Genomic DNA, 15,126 nt, shown 5'->3' on the forward strand with positions numbered 1-15,126 from the left:
TTGCCGGCGAAAGTTTCTTGCCCCGAGCGCCACGGCTGAGCCGTCGATTTCTGAAACCATGTTCAATTCATTCCGATCTTTTTGCCTTGTCAAAGACAACACGTACAACCTTTTGATTGCCTCTATATTTTTTGCGTTTGTTTGATTTTTTTTTGGTTTGTTTTGTTTTGTTTTCAACTATGGTGGCAGCATTTGCTACGCAAATGGCAGAGTGGGCTCCGAGTCCATGATATTAGAATCCTGAGTCGACGCATTGAGAGGCAAGCATGGTAAAGGCAAATTGCGTCAGAACGAGTCCGGGTGAAAACTCGTTCAATAAGGGACACCCAGGGCCAAGACACTCACACTGAGTTGGCGAAATGTATTGATCTCTTCGATGGCTTGACTGAACCTAGGCACAGCAAAAACAAAATAAAATCAGAACGCAATTCAATATCAAGAAAGTGGACGCATGGCCGGGCATAAAGCCTGGAACTATGGCTTTGAATATTGCAACGTACTGGGCCAGAGTGTTGAAGAGAGCCACGACCTCGTTGCGGGACAGGACAAGGGTTGCCGAATCGTCCGCGAAGAGAATTCGCATGGCAGCAGCCAACCCGTGCACTTTCAATTTGCCCCACAAGCGGCAGGTTGAGCACTCGACACAATCCATGATCAGTGAGATGTTCTGAAACTTGGTTTGGAACTCTTGCTAAAAACAGGGCAACACTTTTGTCAGCGAGCACACTTTATCGCAGACGGTTGTCTGGTGCCAAAATGGCGATGGCGCACCTTCAATTCTAGAGATTCTGGGCCATTGAACATAAGGGATTCGTCGAATGTACTGGGACACGTCCTGTGATTGGTCAAAGGCCGCGAGAAATAGCGAATAAGAACTTGGGCGTAGCTGTTACACCAAGCATCAGAAGTGCTGGAGGCGAGAACAGCAGTGTGCAACATGTACCGCGGGGCCGAGTCAATGAGCTCTTTCACAATGGCCGCCACCTCCTCGTCTTGCTCGCTGTTGTGGGTATAAAAGCGCTCAGCTTCCCAGAGGGAGGACGCCTTGGTGATGGCGCGCACCACCAGCAGGTAATTGAAATAAATGTTCTTCAACCAGTTGGGACCTGGGGCGTTTGGACAAGGGATGATCAAAGCATTGAGCGTCACACTGCACAACTCAATATCCCACATCCAGACTCGGACGACATCATTGTTGCAAGGTACCATCGATCGCCGACACGCGCACCTTCACCCCATGTCTTCGCGGGATGAAAAAAGCGCTCAAAGAGCGTCACATTTGGCCCCCAAGACTCTTGGCCCAAAATAGACTCGCGTGGATAGTGTGCAGCAACATGCATGTTGATAGCAGCATGCAGCCCAGAAACGATGCGGTAGAAGACCCGTTTTTCCATGCACATCCCTGCTACCACCTTGGAAGTCAAAAATTTGGCCGAGGCATCGTCGGGTCTGTCGAAGAGATGGGGATTGTCCAAATGCGAATACAAGCTGTGAGTGGATGCTTGGAGGAGACACGACACTCAAGTAACCAGCATTGGCAACAGCACGCACTGAAAGCAATTTTCACCGTAGATGGCCTTCCAAATCTGGGCCGGGGATCGGCCCGAATAGCCAGTGAAACGCTCGGGATTATCCACCAAATTGACGTAGTGTAGGGTGGCGCTGTTTTCATCTATAACAGAGCAACATGACATCCCATCAGAGAGCAGGGGGCACGATTTGGCTCGAGGCACGAGGCTTTTGCTGAAGTAGGGCACTCGTTTGCACAGACCGTCTTGGAAGCAATAGCTATCCGTGTGCACATGCCAACCCGCAACTTGCTCTGCCTGGTCCGCACTAAGCATGTGATTAAAGCCAGAAGGTGAGGGGTAAGAAGGGGCCAACAAGGCAGCGGTCAGTGCAGGCCAAAGTCATGCGTGTACGCACACCGCGTACACCCCAGCAAACGATGGTACACTCGGGCACCGGGTAGGGTAGAGGCGGAGGATTAGATGAGCACAAACCTGACAGTGTCACGAAGTTGGCCCAGCTCGGTCATGTCGCCCATAACACACTCAAAGGCAGATGGGTCCTGATCCAAAGCCCGCAAGCGCTCCGGTACTTCATTCTAGGCGATGAAACAAACAGAGCAAGCAGAAAAGGGGGCTCAGCATTGAACACAAGGCGATGGTTGTGCAGTGGCTTTCCGCGGCTGGGGATGACTTCATCTGCCCACAGAGATGGGGACGTGTCCCTCGAATCCAACCCCACCTCATCGCACGGCTCAACAGAGCAGCGATTGGAGCCACATTCAGCAAGCTCCTGGCGCCAAAACTTGCAGGGGCGATCCATGTTGACACGATAATACTTGAAAAAGTCACTTTCCGCGAGCCGGGTGACCAACGGAGCCACGTGCTCATTCAGACGGTTCACATCCTCAATGGAGCAGCAGCAATCATCAATCACCCCAGAGAGTTGGCAAAAGCACTGCTCCTCATCGGCACAAGATGCACCGGGCACGCACAAAGCCAGCACCAACGCCAGCACCAGAAGCAGCCCGCCCGTCCTGGCCCTCAGGTGGACCAGCATCGTCGTTGTTAATGAAGTCCAGTACCTCTATCGCGAAACCGCAAAAAGCATCGAGCAAAAGATCAGCGCCCCGTTCCCAACATCAATCCCCAAAGCCCGCTGATCAGAGTGCCGCAAAGCACCGAGATCATGCGCTCATGGCGAGCCAACCAGTCCATCCGCAGACACTCGCATCTCTGGCGCACGCAGCACACATGACCACCTCACCTAGCTTCTCTCTGTCAAACTGATGAGTTTTTCTTTTTTTTCTTTTTTTTTTGAGTCAGAGAGAGAAAGAGGTAGGGAGTCAACGCCAGAGACAGATGCCGCTATCAGAGGTGATCAAGAGCAGTGTGCATAAGAGAATACAGCAGCGGTCAGAGGTACGAACCAGGTGTCGCTCAAGAACAGAGATGAAAAGCATCGGAGGTGCAAGTTCGACATTGTCATCATTCCACGTCAGCAAAAGAAGTTTCGAGTTTGCCAACAACTCGTGTGTGTGTGTGTGTGTGTGTGTGTAGAGGAGAGATTTTTTATTTTTAAGACTCAAGTTTATGAGGGTTGCACACGCGATGGTGAACAGGTCCAAGGACAATGATTCTGGGTCATGCGGCTGTGGACTCGGTGGCCAGGAGGTCTCGATGTGCGGTGCTGATAAAAATGGTCGTGACACCAACGAATGCACTGAATGAATTTTGGGGGATTCAGACCGAACGCCGTGCATCATAGATGCGTCGCCTCGACGGCAACGCCGCTGAGGCGCCGAGCGGAACGCGCGGAAACATGAGAGAAAGCATGAACAGAACAAGGCATGATGAAACAATCAGTGTTTGGAATGTGGATCCGCACCACAAACAAACAAGCAAGCACAAAGAAACAATAAGGTCACCACACGACAAGGCAGCACACGACAAGGCAGCACATGAGCGGCCTTGTTTGAGTTTGAATGGGCTCTTGTTGGCTCGGCCCATTTACCACCGCATAGCCTCGGCTGCTGCGTGCACGTTGCTGATCGCCTCGGGATCCTCGCCGGCTAGAGTGGAACGCGGGACATCCATGCGCATGAGTTGACAGAGCATCTGCACCCGCGTTGAGAGACAAGAGCGGAGAGCAGAGCCCAACCACGTACTGTTCAAGTAATCTTCAAAACCAATGAGCTGGTCATAACCCATGGCCACTTCCAGACCAAGCATGGTGTTGGGTAGGGTAGGCAGACGCTTGCGCTAGATCACACGATGCAGCCGCAACCAAAGTCAATTCAATGCAGAAGCCCGCCGCTCCGGGGTGTGGATCAAGGCCAGCCACGGTGGCTCAGCACATGATCGCTTGAAAAGAGTCAAACGTGAACCAACCTGAGCCAATGAACGACGCTCTTGCAGCATCACCTGACGCATGTAATCACCCTGTCCGAGTGTTGCAAACCCATCCAAAACGAGAAAAGGATGAGATGAAAACACCGCCTGCACTTGGAAATGGCCCTTGTCACGGCGCAGGCCCTCACCTGACTGGCAGCCACCAGGGACAGCTTGAGATCTTGCTCGTGCTCCGCGCGCTGAGAAAAAGAAGGTGCCCCAAGCAACAACACTGGTGAACCTCAGCCTCAAGGTACCAAGTCAATCTCGTCATATCGCATCGCGTCACGTTGCATCGTATCCAAACCTTGTTCTGCGCCACTTCTACAGGATGCTTGGCACTAAGCACCTCGCCTGCAGCAGCGGGACTAAAGGCCAAACATGGTGAGATGAGATACACCTTGACCGTGTGCGTTTTCAGGCACCAGAGCAACATGAAAGGGAAGAATGGACGAGGAAAAACGAAAAAAAAAAAAAAAAAAAAAAAAGAGAAGTTTCGGAGAAAGACGAGCATGTTCCTTACCCGAAGCGCAAGGTATCATGAACACCCATGTTGTGCACGGGAAGCTGCGTGGCGGTCACGGCGCTTGCCGTCGGCCGCAGAGGAGGAAAGTTGTGCGCCTAGAGACAACGTAGTGATGGTGAGCGGCTACGACAGGTGACGCGTGCAGCTTTTGGACAAATCTCGCACAGTCCACACACGAGCAATAAGAGCTAGTAGAGGCGCGGTTCATCCAACAAGAACCAGGACAAGGCCCATGCAAGGCACGCGAGACCTAAGACCAGCCCGGCGGTTCCAGGTCCTTGGAGCTCGTCTGACGTGGCCAGCCAGAGCTTTGTGCTTCCTCCGCCTCACTCTCATCCCAGACACATCTGGGAAGACACTCTTGACAATTGGCCCCCAAAAGCCCATTCGGACTCTGGTACACCCCACTGCAGTCCCAGAAAGCCTCCTCCCTCCACCCCAACGACGCCCGGCGCTGCCATTTGACTCACCATCTTGTATCAGTGTCGATCAGTGTGAGAAATGGCCACAGAGAGGGACTGGGATTGAGACTGAGAGACTGAGAGACTGAGAGAGGAAAACAAAAAGGAAGAACACTTGGTAATATTATAGACACGAACTCAGTGACGATATGCAAACCTCAACCCTGAAAAAGTGGTCGCATAACTAGAACTGCAACGCAACGTGTCACACACACACACACACACACACACACACACACACACACACACACACACACACACATTCAGCATCGTGTGACGAGCAAGTGGAGCTGGTGAGGGAGTGAGCCGCCCCTGTCCGACGCCTTCCTGTCTGCTCCACCGCCGCCCGCGCTGGGCCTTGATGGAGCTTGAATGCTGAATGCCGGCTTGATTGTGGTGTGCGCATGCCATAGATCATCGGTGGAGACAGAGCTATCGTGTGTGTTGCTCTCAGTGTGTTTTGTGCGTTACGATGGCTGCTGCTACAAGCACGGTCGAGGCTGCTCCGGCCTCGCCGGCAGTGTCGAGTGGTCCCAAGCCTGCCGATCTGTGGCAGCTCCCTGCGGCCGCGCAGCAACATCGCCTCCACCTTCTTGATAGCCAAAGCCGCACCAAGGTAGCTATCTGGCCCACTCGGGCTTGTTAATCGCTCATTCGGGCAGCCCTTTTTCCTTCCGCGTCTCGATACCAGAGACCGATTTTGACGGTGTGCCAATGTCTCGTGCAGCGCGAATTCGTTCCCCAGCAGGGTCCCCGTGTGACTTGGTACGCCTGCGGTCCGACGGTTTATGATGCAGCCCACCTCGGCCATGCTCGGTATGCTTTCTTTTCCCTCCCTTTGCCTGGTCCACACGTTTTTGGGTCCACGGTGGCGCTTGCCACAGCCCTTCACCGCCTTGCATGTCGGGGCCTCACAGATCATATGTCAGCTTTGATATCCTTCGCCGTATTCTGCGTGAATATTTTGGTTACGACGTTCAGTTTGTCATGAACATCACGGACATCGATGACAAGGTCTAGCAGCAGCACGGCGCGGAGTCTGCCAAGCTGGGGTATCCGTGCCCCCGACAACAGCTGCTCGACCCTGACCATGTTGCGCCCGCCTCCATCATGATCCCGTAGATTATCATTCGCGCTCGCCAGCAGCACCTCGTGGCCCAATTTCGTGCGCAGGCTCTTGAGGATCCAGCCAGCTCCCTGTCCACCATCACCCACGCCATTGGTAAGGCCAAGCCATGCGCTTGCTTGTACCGACATGCAGCTCAACAGTCATATGAAGCCGCTAATATGGCACGCCTCTTGCATTCGTCCACCCCACACGCCCAAACCTTGGCCCAGCTTGTCTTGCAGAGGATGCTGGTCGGGAAGAGGATCCCGATAAACGCGGCATGCTCGAAAAAGCCCTGGTCTGGCAGTGCTGCGCTCGCTGGCTTATTGGTCCCACCCCAGCTCGATCCGCAAAAAGAATCTAACATGCTCCTTTTTTTTATGCCCTTCTCGATGGTCTTCAGGCGGATATCAACGCTGCCGAACGCTTGCATCAAACCCAAGCCAACCCCACTGAAGGCCTTTTGCCCCTTATTGATGCTGCCGACTTTGCCCTCGCTCGCTACCTTGATGCCAATCGCACCACCGGTTCGTTTGCCCATGTTCCATCCTGACCGCTCCTATTTCAACTCGTAGGTGTGATGTTTGAATGAAACCCCCTCGTCTCAATCTCATCTGCGCTTAGATGAGTTTGACAAGGACATTTTTCTCAAGCTCAGCCAGCACTGGGAAGCCGAGTTCTTCCAGGACATGAGTGCGCTCAACGTTAGTGGCCTGCACAGCGTGGCTTTTGCGTCCTCCAGCGCCTCGCCCCTCGCCTCTCGCCTTTTGACGTCGTTACCTGCAACGACGCTAGGTTGAGCCAGCCGATGTTATTACTCGCGTGACGGGCTACGTGCCGCAAATTGTGGCCTACATTCAACGCATCATCGACAATGGCTTTGCGTACGTCAACCCGAGCTAGCCTCATCCCCAAAGTAGGCCCTGCGTATGAAACTCACCCCACCACCACCACCACCGCTGGGACACTTAGCTATGAGTCGAATGGATCAGTTTACTTTGATGTGACCAAGTTCCGCACCGACAAAGACCACACCTACGCCAAGCTGAAGCCCGAGGCAGTGGGCAACGACAAGCTCTTGAGTGATGGCGAGGGCGCCCTCAGCGGCGCTGGCTCTGAAAAGCGCAACCAGTCTGACTTTGCTCTTTGGAAGGCCAGCAAGCCCGGCGAACCCTCATGGACATCGCCCTGGGGACAGGTACGCCTCCCATGCTCCACGTGACCTTGTTGTCTCACTAAAGACTGCCTCCTCTCGCCCTCTGACCTGCAAACTGATGAATAAATTGGTGCCACGGTCTGGCTGTATGGTGCTTCAGGGTCGTCCGGGCTGGCATATCGAATGCTCGGCCATGGCCAGCGATATTCTCGGCGACAATATGGATATTCACTCGGGGGGTGTTGACCTGCAGTTCCCCCATCACGACAACGAGTTGGCACAGAGCGAGGTTTGTCACTGCAACTGCTGTTGTCTTCAAACTCCGCACGGTACCCCATGCCCTGAACAAAGCTTCATCCACATCTTGATGACTCATCTTCTTGCCATCCCATGTGCATTGACAACAGGCATACTTCCAGAATGACCAATGGGTCAACTATTTCCTTCACTCGGGCCACCTTCATATCGAAGGGCTGAAAATGTCCAAGAGCCTCAAAAACTTTATTACCATCAAGGTACGTATAGCGCCCTAGTCGGTTTGGCCCAGGTGCACGGAATCAACCATTGCCTCACATGTTTGCCTCTATTTCTCCTATCTCTTCCTTTCCTGGGTCCATACGGGTAACTTTCAATAGCAAGCACTCGAGACCTACACGGCCCGCCAAATTCGTTTCATGTTTCTGCTTCACTCGTGGACAGATACTCTCAATTACAGGTATTCGCCCTGGCCGCCACAACCCCGCCCCGCCCTCCGATGGTGACCATTGGTGCATTCTTGTCGCTTCATTTGCCGTCCTCTGCCCGTGTTCTATACAGTGCGGATGCTTTTGAAGAGGCTCAGGTTTACGAGCGAGTCTTCAAGGAATTTTTTCTCAACATCAAGGTTTGTTCGTGTGAGGGGGCCTGGTGCAGTCCTTCGATATGAAGTTTGAAAAAAAGGGATGCTGACTCATGCCTTTTCCACTTGGGCTCGGGAATCGCCAACCTGCAGGCTTTGTCGCGCGAGGCACAAGGCCGCGATGCCGGCGAAAAAGATCTGTTGGCCGTGTTTGAGACCAAGAAGCTGGCCATTCATACTGCACTCTGCGACAACATCGACACGGTTCGTCGGCCAGCGCTGATGTGGCCTGATGGTGTCAATAAACCTCTAGGTGTCTTCGAGGCTAAGCCACCATCGCCTCTCCATTGAACGGTGGCTTTCCCTTAGGCTACGGCTATGCAGCATGCCCGTGACCTCGTGTCCGAGTGCAACACACGCTTGCAGAGCATGAGTGCCCTTACCCACGCCATGCGCGCTGTGGCCGAATATTTGACCCGCCTGTTTGTGTGCTTTGGTTTGATTCCTTCCGGGGAAGAGATTGGTTTTCCCCGGGATGACGGAACCGTCAGCGCGGAGGCAGTGCTAATGGAGCCCCTTCTTCGCTTTGCCGAGCTGCGTGATCAGATTCGCCAGCTCGCACGCGCCAACAAAGGTTCGCGGATTTTTTTTTTTTTTTTTTTTTTTTTTTTTTTTTTTTTTTTTTTGTTGTTGTTGTTGTTGTTGTTTTTTTTTGATGACTTGTTCTCGCAGGCGTTCCTTTCCTCTTTTTCCATTCATCGTGGAAACTGTTGCATTCTGAACAGATAAGGATGTTTTGGAGCTGTGTGACAAAGTGCGCGATGAGGCGCTGCCCAAATTGGGCGTTCGCTTGGAGGACAAGGAATCTGGTGCCGTTGTCAAATTGGTCGATGCGGAAGAGCTCATGCGTGAGAAAGAGCAGGAAGCCGCCTTGAAGGCCGCCAAGGAAGAGGAGAAGCGACGCAAGGCTGCTGAGCGGGCCGCTGCGGAACGCAAAAAGCTCGAAAAGGGCAAGCTTGCGCCTGCAGACTTGTTTAAGGACGATCCGGAGTTCAAGGACTGCACCTTTGACGAGCGCGGTGTACCTGAGCGTGATGCTGGTGGGTAACCTTGGATTTCTTTTCCCACACGCTTGCCCTGTTTGATGCTTGTTTGTCTTTGCATGAGCTGTCTGGATGAATGTTGAGCTGTGCTGATGACGTAATTGCCGCATCGTTGGGTGCCAAAGAGGGCAATGAGCTGCCCAAGTCGACGAAAAAGCGCGTGGAAAAGGCGTACAACAACCAGGCCAAGCTGCATGATAAGGTCAGACTGCTTGCACTTTGTGCTGTCGAGCAGCAGCAGTGGGAGATGTGCGCTCACCGGGTGCTTCTCTGTCGCGCTTTCTATTGCAGTGGCTGGCATTTTTGGCCAAAAACCCTGAATAAGCTGTGTGGCGCCCGCTTCGCCAGCTCAGTTGTCGCCAGACTGACTTGAATTGGATCAACTGAACGTTTTGGGGGCGGTTGTGTGCAGCACAATCACCACACGCATGAATCTTTTTTTTTTTTTCCTTGGTGTTATTGTGATCTTTGACTTTTTGATGCCCTCGGTCAACTTGCTCAAAAACTGATATCATTTGCCCAGATTTCTGGTGCAAAAGTGTGTACTAAAAACGGTCGGTATGTGGGCCTCCGGTATGTTCTCGACCTGTGCAATTTAGATGCACTCTCCAGTATCCAAGCTGTGGGAAAATGCAATCACCCACGATCCAAAGCATGCTTGAAAATTTACATTACCAAAGCGTATTTGGTGCGTATTTGGTGGTCGTCGGCACATGGGGAACACGGTACCGACCACGGGACAACGACGAGCCATCTGCTGTTTATTTGTAAAATCTCGTCAGTCACGAAGTCAAGAGTATGTACATCACACACGCAAAACATGATACCATGCACATTTCTGGATGAAAACAATGGCCGGATACGAATTTGCCTTGAATTTTTTTGAATTTGGTTTTACATGACGTAAAGCATTCATGGGGAGTCGGCCATTCAGCTCAAAACCGAGCAAGCCAGTATGACCTGCCAGGTTTCAACAGCCAGACAACAATTGAAGCACGCGGGCTGTGATGGCTCTCAGACATGAAGATAAAAACGTCTGAATAAATAGATTAATATGAGTAACGGATGAGAATCAACCAAAATTGCCATGACACGACATGCCAGGCTCCACGATAAATAGAGGACGGATCCGGCGCTAGCACTACAGCCGGGTGTTGTAACATATTATCATCTAATAAAACTGTGAGGATCCCTTAAACTCGCATTTTGAAACGTTAAATCGGAAAACCCGAGCCAGAAGCCTTTGGTGGCGGCGAGCACCGTTCAGCACGCGGCGTAAAATTGGGCAAAAGATCACGGACCACGCCATACAAACGCGCCTCAAGTGCTCGGCGCTCCTCATGCTAGTGAGCCAACACACCCACAGGGAGGTCAGTACAGGGCGCATGCAAGGCGAATGAAGAGAACAGGAAGGATGTGCAGATGTATGCACCTTGCGTTTGAGAGCGAGTTGTCGACGCCAGCAGCGTAGAGCAGCCAGAAGAGCCCTGGCCATGCCAGTTCACGTGGCAGGTGAGACGATTCAAACCATCAACGTTGAGGAACAGCCAGTAAGCAAAGGGCAATACAACCAGACATACTGTGATGGCCGTTGTCGTAGATGCACCGCCAAATCGGCGTCTCGCATGCGCCAGTTACATTGCAGCTGCCACCAATGTCGCCAGGCACGTCGCATCCGTGTGCGGTTGATTTGCACAGTCGCCAGCCGGCATTGGGCGTGGCAGGCCGCCAACATGCGGCGCCAGTGGTGCCAAGCGACACGCTGTAAGCACTGATCGGCGTGTTGCTCAGCATGCTGCAACATTTGGCGGCGACGTTCGCGCAAACGTAGCTCTGCCCCCATTTGTCACGATGAAGTCAAGGCCAGGTTAACCAGGTGAGCAGTGGGATCAAGCGACAATGCTGCTTCAAAGACCGGGGAACAAGAGGAAAGAGAGAGAGAGAGAGAGAGAGAGAGAGAGAGAGAGAGAGAGAAAGAGAGAGAGAGGAAGGAGCTCACCATGTGCATGTCGCCACTGCAACCAGCATGCGCGAAGAAAGTGTCGGTCCCGCTCGCAGATATATTCGTTGCAGCGTAGCTCTCGTTGCTGAACTCGGTCATGCCAAGCCCTCAAAATGTTTCGACAAATAACCCGCCGTCGGTGGCAGCGAGCCAAGCCTGTGTGAGCCACGCATATCAGTGTCACACAGATTGACAATAGTGTTGGGTCAAGTGTACTCGCGCACCTGTGGCCACGGCCTCGCGAGCAGCCTGACGCTCGCGCATACGTGCGCGTTCCTGACGATTGAGTCAACAACATGGGGTATTGAGCAAAGAGAGGCCTCGAGCTAGGTTGTGGCTCGCGCTTGCACATGTAGAGAGCCGCTTTTGGGAGGCCGGACTTTTCGATAGCAGACATGCATACCTGCTCGGCCAGCTTCTTGGCTTGTCGTTCCTGGTGCGCTTCTCGAGCCTGCTGAAGTTTGGCATCGGCTGCTGCTTTTTTAGCTGCTGCTTCGGCTGCCTGTACATCGGTGTTGCATGAGAAGAGCAGTGCGCTCTGCCGGCTTCCAAGGCTAGATTGCCTGCAAGGGACAGCAAGGGGCGGAATCATCGTACGGCTGCCGCTTGTTGCTGCTCTTGTTGTCGACGCAGACGCTCCTGACGCACGAGCTGGCGATGTGCTTCCCGCTCCATCATGCGCTGCACCAAAGGGGGCGGGTTTTTGGGCCGCGCCTTGGAGGCTTGTGTTGCTATCGGGGCGTCGGGCGAGGTCTGTGCTGGGACATCCGAGGGCTCTGGCTTTGGTTCGGGCGAGGTCTGTGCTGGGACATTCGAGGGCTCTGGCTTTGGTTCGGGGTTATCTGGAGTGCTGGGGTTGTTAGGTAACGTTGGTTTTTTGGGCCTAGGGTCTTGAGCATGGGCGGGGTGCGCCACAGAATGGGGCACGGGGGGCGATGGCGCAGGCACAGCCTTCACCGGGGATACGGCACGCAGGGGTTCTGAAAATGCCGCTGGGGAAGATGCGGGTGTTGTAGGCGGCTCCCCTACTGCCTGCACGCTTGCTTGTGGGGATGAATCTACGGCGGGAGCGAGGTGCTCCGGTCCTGCCAGTCGAGCGAGAAGGTGCTGGGCTTTTGACTACCGATTCAATAGCCCAGCGGTGGAGCGCGGCCAAGGATCAGGCAGGCACGATCTTTGTTGCAGGATTGGAGTTTTGTGATTTTTGGATGTGCAGATGCGAGGCCAAGCAAAGGGCGGCGGAGTAGATGGGCACACCACCGCTGACCTCACGAAGTTTGTGTTGGGCTTGTAAGAGTCGTGTTCGCTGAGCCCAGCGCTGCGGCAAAGCAGAAGCCATCCATGAGCGTGTGCGGCATCCAGGAGTGCCTCATGCAAGGCGGCGCAAATGTCTAGGAGGTACAAGGAAGACCAACCTTCCAGGCGAAAAACACCGGGGCCAAGCGGCGGGTTGCATCAAACTGGCATGCTATCGTCCACTTGACCTAGATTAGGCAAGAACCCATAGAGGTTGGCGAGTAAGAAGACAACGGTTTGCCGAGCATGAAAATGCCAGACTAATACCTTGAGGCGCTGCTCGGTTTGAGCTGCCCGCCGCTGTCGGGCATCTTCGAGGGCACGGCCTTGCCTTGAAAGAGCGGCGCGCCCAGAATCAGATGGTGAGGGATGAAGGCGGCGGAGGGGAGGAATCGGAGGGGTGAGAAGAGTCATCCTACCGCTGACGAAGGCGAGTTTGCCAGATGATCCAATACGTTCGAAGATGGCGTCGTTGACAACGTGCAGCCAACCTGAGCAGGCGTGCGCATTGAAGCAAGCACACATACACGTGCATTACGGGAGGCCAGGTGGAGGCCAGTGATGAGCAAATGCACGAGGGGAAGGGGTAGGGGGGGGGAAGTCAAAGGACGGAACGCACAGTTGACCACGATCGTGGCAATGCAGTGCCGTTTGTTTCCAAGCGTCAAAGATACGCCGTAGTAGCTGCAAGCAAATCGGTACACGTCGGGTCAAGGGAGCCGTGGAAACGTGTGAGTTCTTAGGAGCATGGCCGACACCCAAAAGCACGAGACAAAGAGAAAGCAGGCAGCTCACCCTCAGGCGGAGTTGGTTTTGCTTGAGTTCTACCAGACAGCGGCGTCGACGACGCAGTTGCCGTCGAACTTCCCGACTGGGGGACTGAGCGTCGATGGGGAGTCCTGTGGCTGTGGCTGCAGAGGCAGGCATGGGTGCGAGCGCTGCCCAGGCCCAGGCTCCGGTGGCATGATCAGGCCATGAAGGCTGCCCCTGGTACCTTGGGGCAGTCCTGGTCGGGTACACGTGTACTGGGCGCGCATAAGGATCCAACAACCCTCGAGCCGCGGCCAACGCCTCTTCCAAGCGCGAAGCCATCTCCCATCACCCAGCGGCCGAGAGAGAGAGAGAGAGAGAGAGAGAGAGAGAGAGAGAGAGAGAGAGAGAGAGAGAGAGAGAGAGAGAGAGAGAGAGAGAGAGAGAGAGAGAGAGAGAGAGAGAGAGAGAGATTTAGAGAAAGAGTCGATTCTCCGTAAAATAAAGTATAACCCTCTACTCTAAAACACCGCTGGGTCTTTGAAGAGTGCGTGCATGCATGCGAAGTTGGGTGCGAGATGGCCTTGACGGGCGTCATATCAAATTCAGAGGGCTATGTTCTGACCCCCATCAGCCACCGCGACGAACAAACCACTAGAGCGTCGCTGTCCTTGGGCGTGCTTGACAAACAACGTCCCCAATGGCCTCGGCCTGGTCGCGACGGCCTAGTGTTAGCCAGGTGGCCGCTCACTTGCGCATCACGAGATTGCATGTCGATCGTTGGGCCAGCTTTGCGTAGATACCTGAAGTACAATTCGAGAACACTCGTCGTAACAACCAAACGGCAGCCACACTTCCTCGTCGACCAGCACCCTCCCGTACGTTGGTAGATCAAAGGACTTTGCTCAATGCTTCAGTCAGTGACAAGAAGAAGAAAAGAATAAAACCCTGCCAAAAACAAAGAAAAGAGAGAGAGAGAGAGAGAGAGAGAGAGAGACCCCAAAAAAAAGACACCTACCTACCTAGTGACAGCGCACGAAGAGAAGGAACAAGACAGGCAACTACCCTTGCACCCTCACACGGGGGGGCATTTTCCCTTCTGACGAGTCGAGTGGGCCGGATTGGTCCTGCGCGATTGTGTGGCCAGAGTGACCGGCCTTCTACTTGTTTTGCTTTTTGGTGGTCGCTGATTGAGACTGGTTGGGTAACGTGGCTTTATCGAGTCCTGGTTGCTGCGCGCTGCCACATTCATTCAGCGTCGTCGAGCACTTGCACAGACCCCCGCTCGCACAGGTCTTGGCGGCGGGGGGTAAGATAGTTTGGCGTGTGCGTACATACGCACACGCGTATCGACGCGTATTCTGACCATCCATCTCTTTGGACATTCTTTTGACCCCAATCTTCTGACCACCAGCACACGCTTTTCTCTGAGCCCTGGTTGCTGCTGCCCTTTGGCGGGCACATCTTTCTTCTCTGTCCTCTCAACTTCTTCTCTCTTTCTTATCTTCCTGACCTGTGACAATGGCTTTCCTTGTCACAGCCTGGCGCACTGTAGTGGCACTCGTTACACTGCTCTGTGCCACCGCCCACGCGGACCTGGTCGACGTTCGCGTCGTCTCCGATACCGGCTCGACTTTTACCTTTGAAAACGCCTTTACGGTGCTTGACGATGGTAACATCACGGCCGTCAATCCGCCATTTGGCCAGGCAGGAACCCGCGTGACGATACAGGGCCACAAGTTTCTGGGTGGAGGCACTTCCATTGACCACGCCTCCCTTGGTGGCGTTGAAGCCTCCGTCATCTTTGGCAACGATACATTGGTCATTGTTGAAGCTCTGCGCAACGAAAGTTTTGACGGAACAGGCGCGATCGTTCTCACAGCCAATACCGGAGCACGTACTGTCGGTCTTGACCAGTTTGCTTACCGCCGTGAAGGCAGCATTGACACAATCGAGCCTGCTCAAGGCCAACATGGTACGCTCAATT

The 15,126-nt window shown here is 53.8% G+C and overlaps 4 protein-coding genes across 4 annotated transcripts in view; 2 read left to right on the plus strand and 2 right to left on the minus strand.

The window, feature by feature from the left end:
• Positions 1–173: 173 nt before the first annotated feature.
• MONBRDRAFT_31634 (uncharacterized protein) lies at positions 174–2,597 on the minus strand. The gene is made up of 10 exons (XM_001744210.1): positions 2,251–2,597; positions 2,004–2,107; positions 1,772–1,836; positions 1,552–1,672; positions 1,229–1,488; positions 944–1,106; positions 772–835; positions 501–691; positions 346–391; positions 174–240 (listed from the first exon to the last, which is right to left on the minus strand). Exons 1-10 carry the CDS (start codon positions 2,566–2,568, stop codon positions 196–198), a joined length of 1,377 nt encoding a protein of 458 aa, XP_001744262.1. The 5' UTR covers positions 2,569–2,597; the 3' UTR covers positions 174–195.
• Positions 2,598–3,219: 622 nt separating this feature from the next.
• MONBRDRAFT_31635 (uncharacterized protein) lies at positions 3,220–5,156 on the minus strand (the record flags this gene model as incomplete). The annotated part of the gene is made up of 7 exons (XM_001744211.1): positions 3,220–3,580; positions 3,677–3,770; positions 3,900–3,950; positions 4,049–4,099; positions 4,207–4,267; positions 4,896–5,000; positions 5,044–5,156. The coding sequence occupies 7 exons, from the start codon at positions 5,154–5,156 to the stop codon at positions 3,519–3,521; spliced, it is 537 nt and encodes a 178-aa protein (XP_001744263.1). The 3' UTR covers positions 3,220–3,518.
• Positions 5,157–5,619: 463 nt separating this feature from the next.
• On the plus strand, positions 5,620–9,287 carry MONBRDRAFT_223 (uncharacterized protein; the record flags this gene model as incomplete). Its single annotated transcript, XM_001744024.1, has 16 exons — positions 5,620–5,702; positions 5,804–5,900; positions 6,009–6,108; positions 6,237–6,292; positions 6,398–6,521; positions 6,619–6,698; positions 6,790–6,878; positions 6,967–7,192; positions 7,311–7,439; positions 7,558–7,665; positions 7,786–7,865; positions 7,967–8,033; positions 8,142–8,252; positions 8,358–8,622; positions 8,774–9,088; positions 9,217–9,287. Coding segments are annotated over 16 exons (2,001 nt in total), but the record flags the coding sequence as incomplete, so codon positions are not given.
• A 5,373-nt stretch (positions 9,288–14,660) lies between these two features.
• MONBRDRAFT_23789 (uncharacterized protein) overlaps positions 14,661–15,126 on the plus strand; it is a gene marked incomplete at both ends in the record, with an annotated part of 55,720 nt that continues 55,254 nt past the window's right edge. The window contains one exon of the mRNA XM_001744025.1: positions 14,661–15,114. Within this exon, the coding sequence (XP_001744077.1) occupies positions 14,661–15,114 (454 nt within the window). The remainder of the gene's footprint in view (positions 15,115–15,126) is intronic.

The sequence above is a fragment of the Monosiga brevicollis genome, genomic scaffold (assembly GCF_000002865.3).
Source record: "Monosiga brevicollis MX1 MONBRscaffold_5 genomic scaffold, whole genome shotgun sequence".
In the NCBI taxonomy this organism is placed as follows: Eukaryota; class Choanoflagellata; order Craspedida; family Salpingoecidae; genus Monosiga; species Monosiga brevicollis.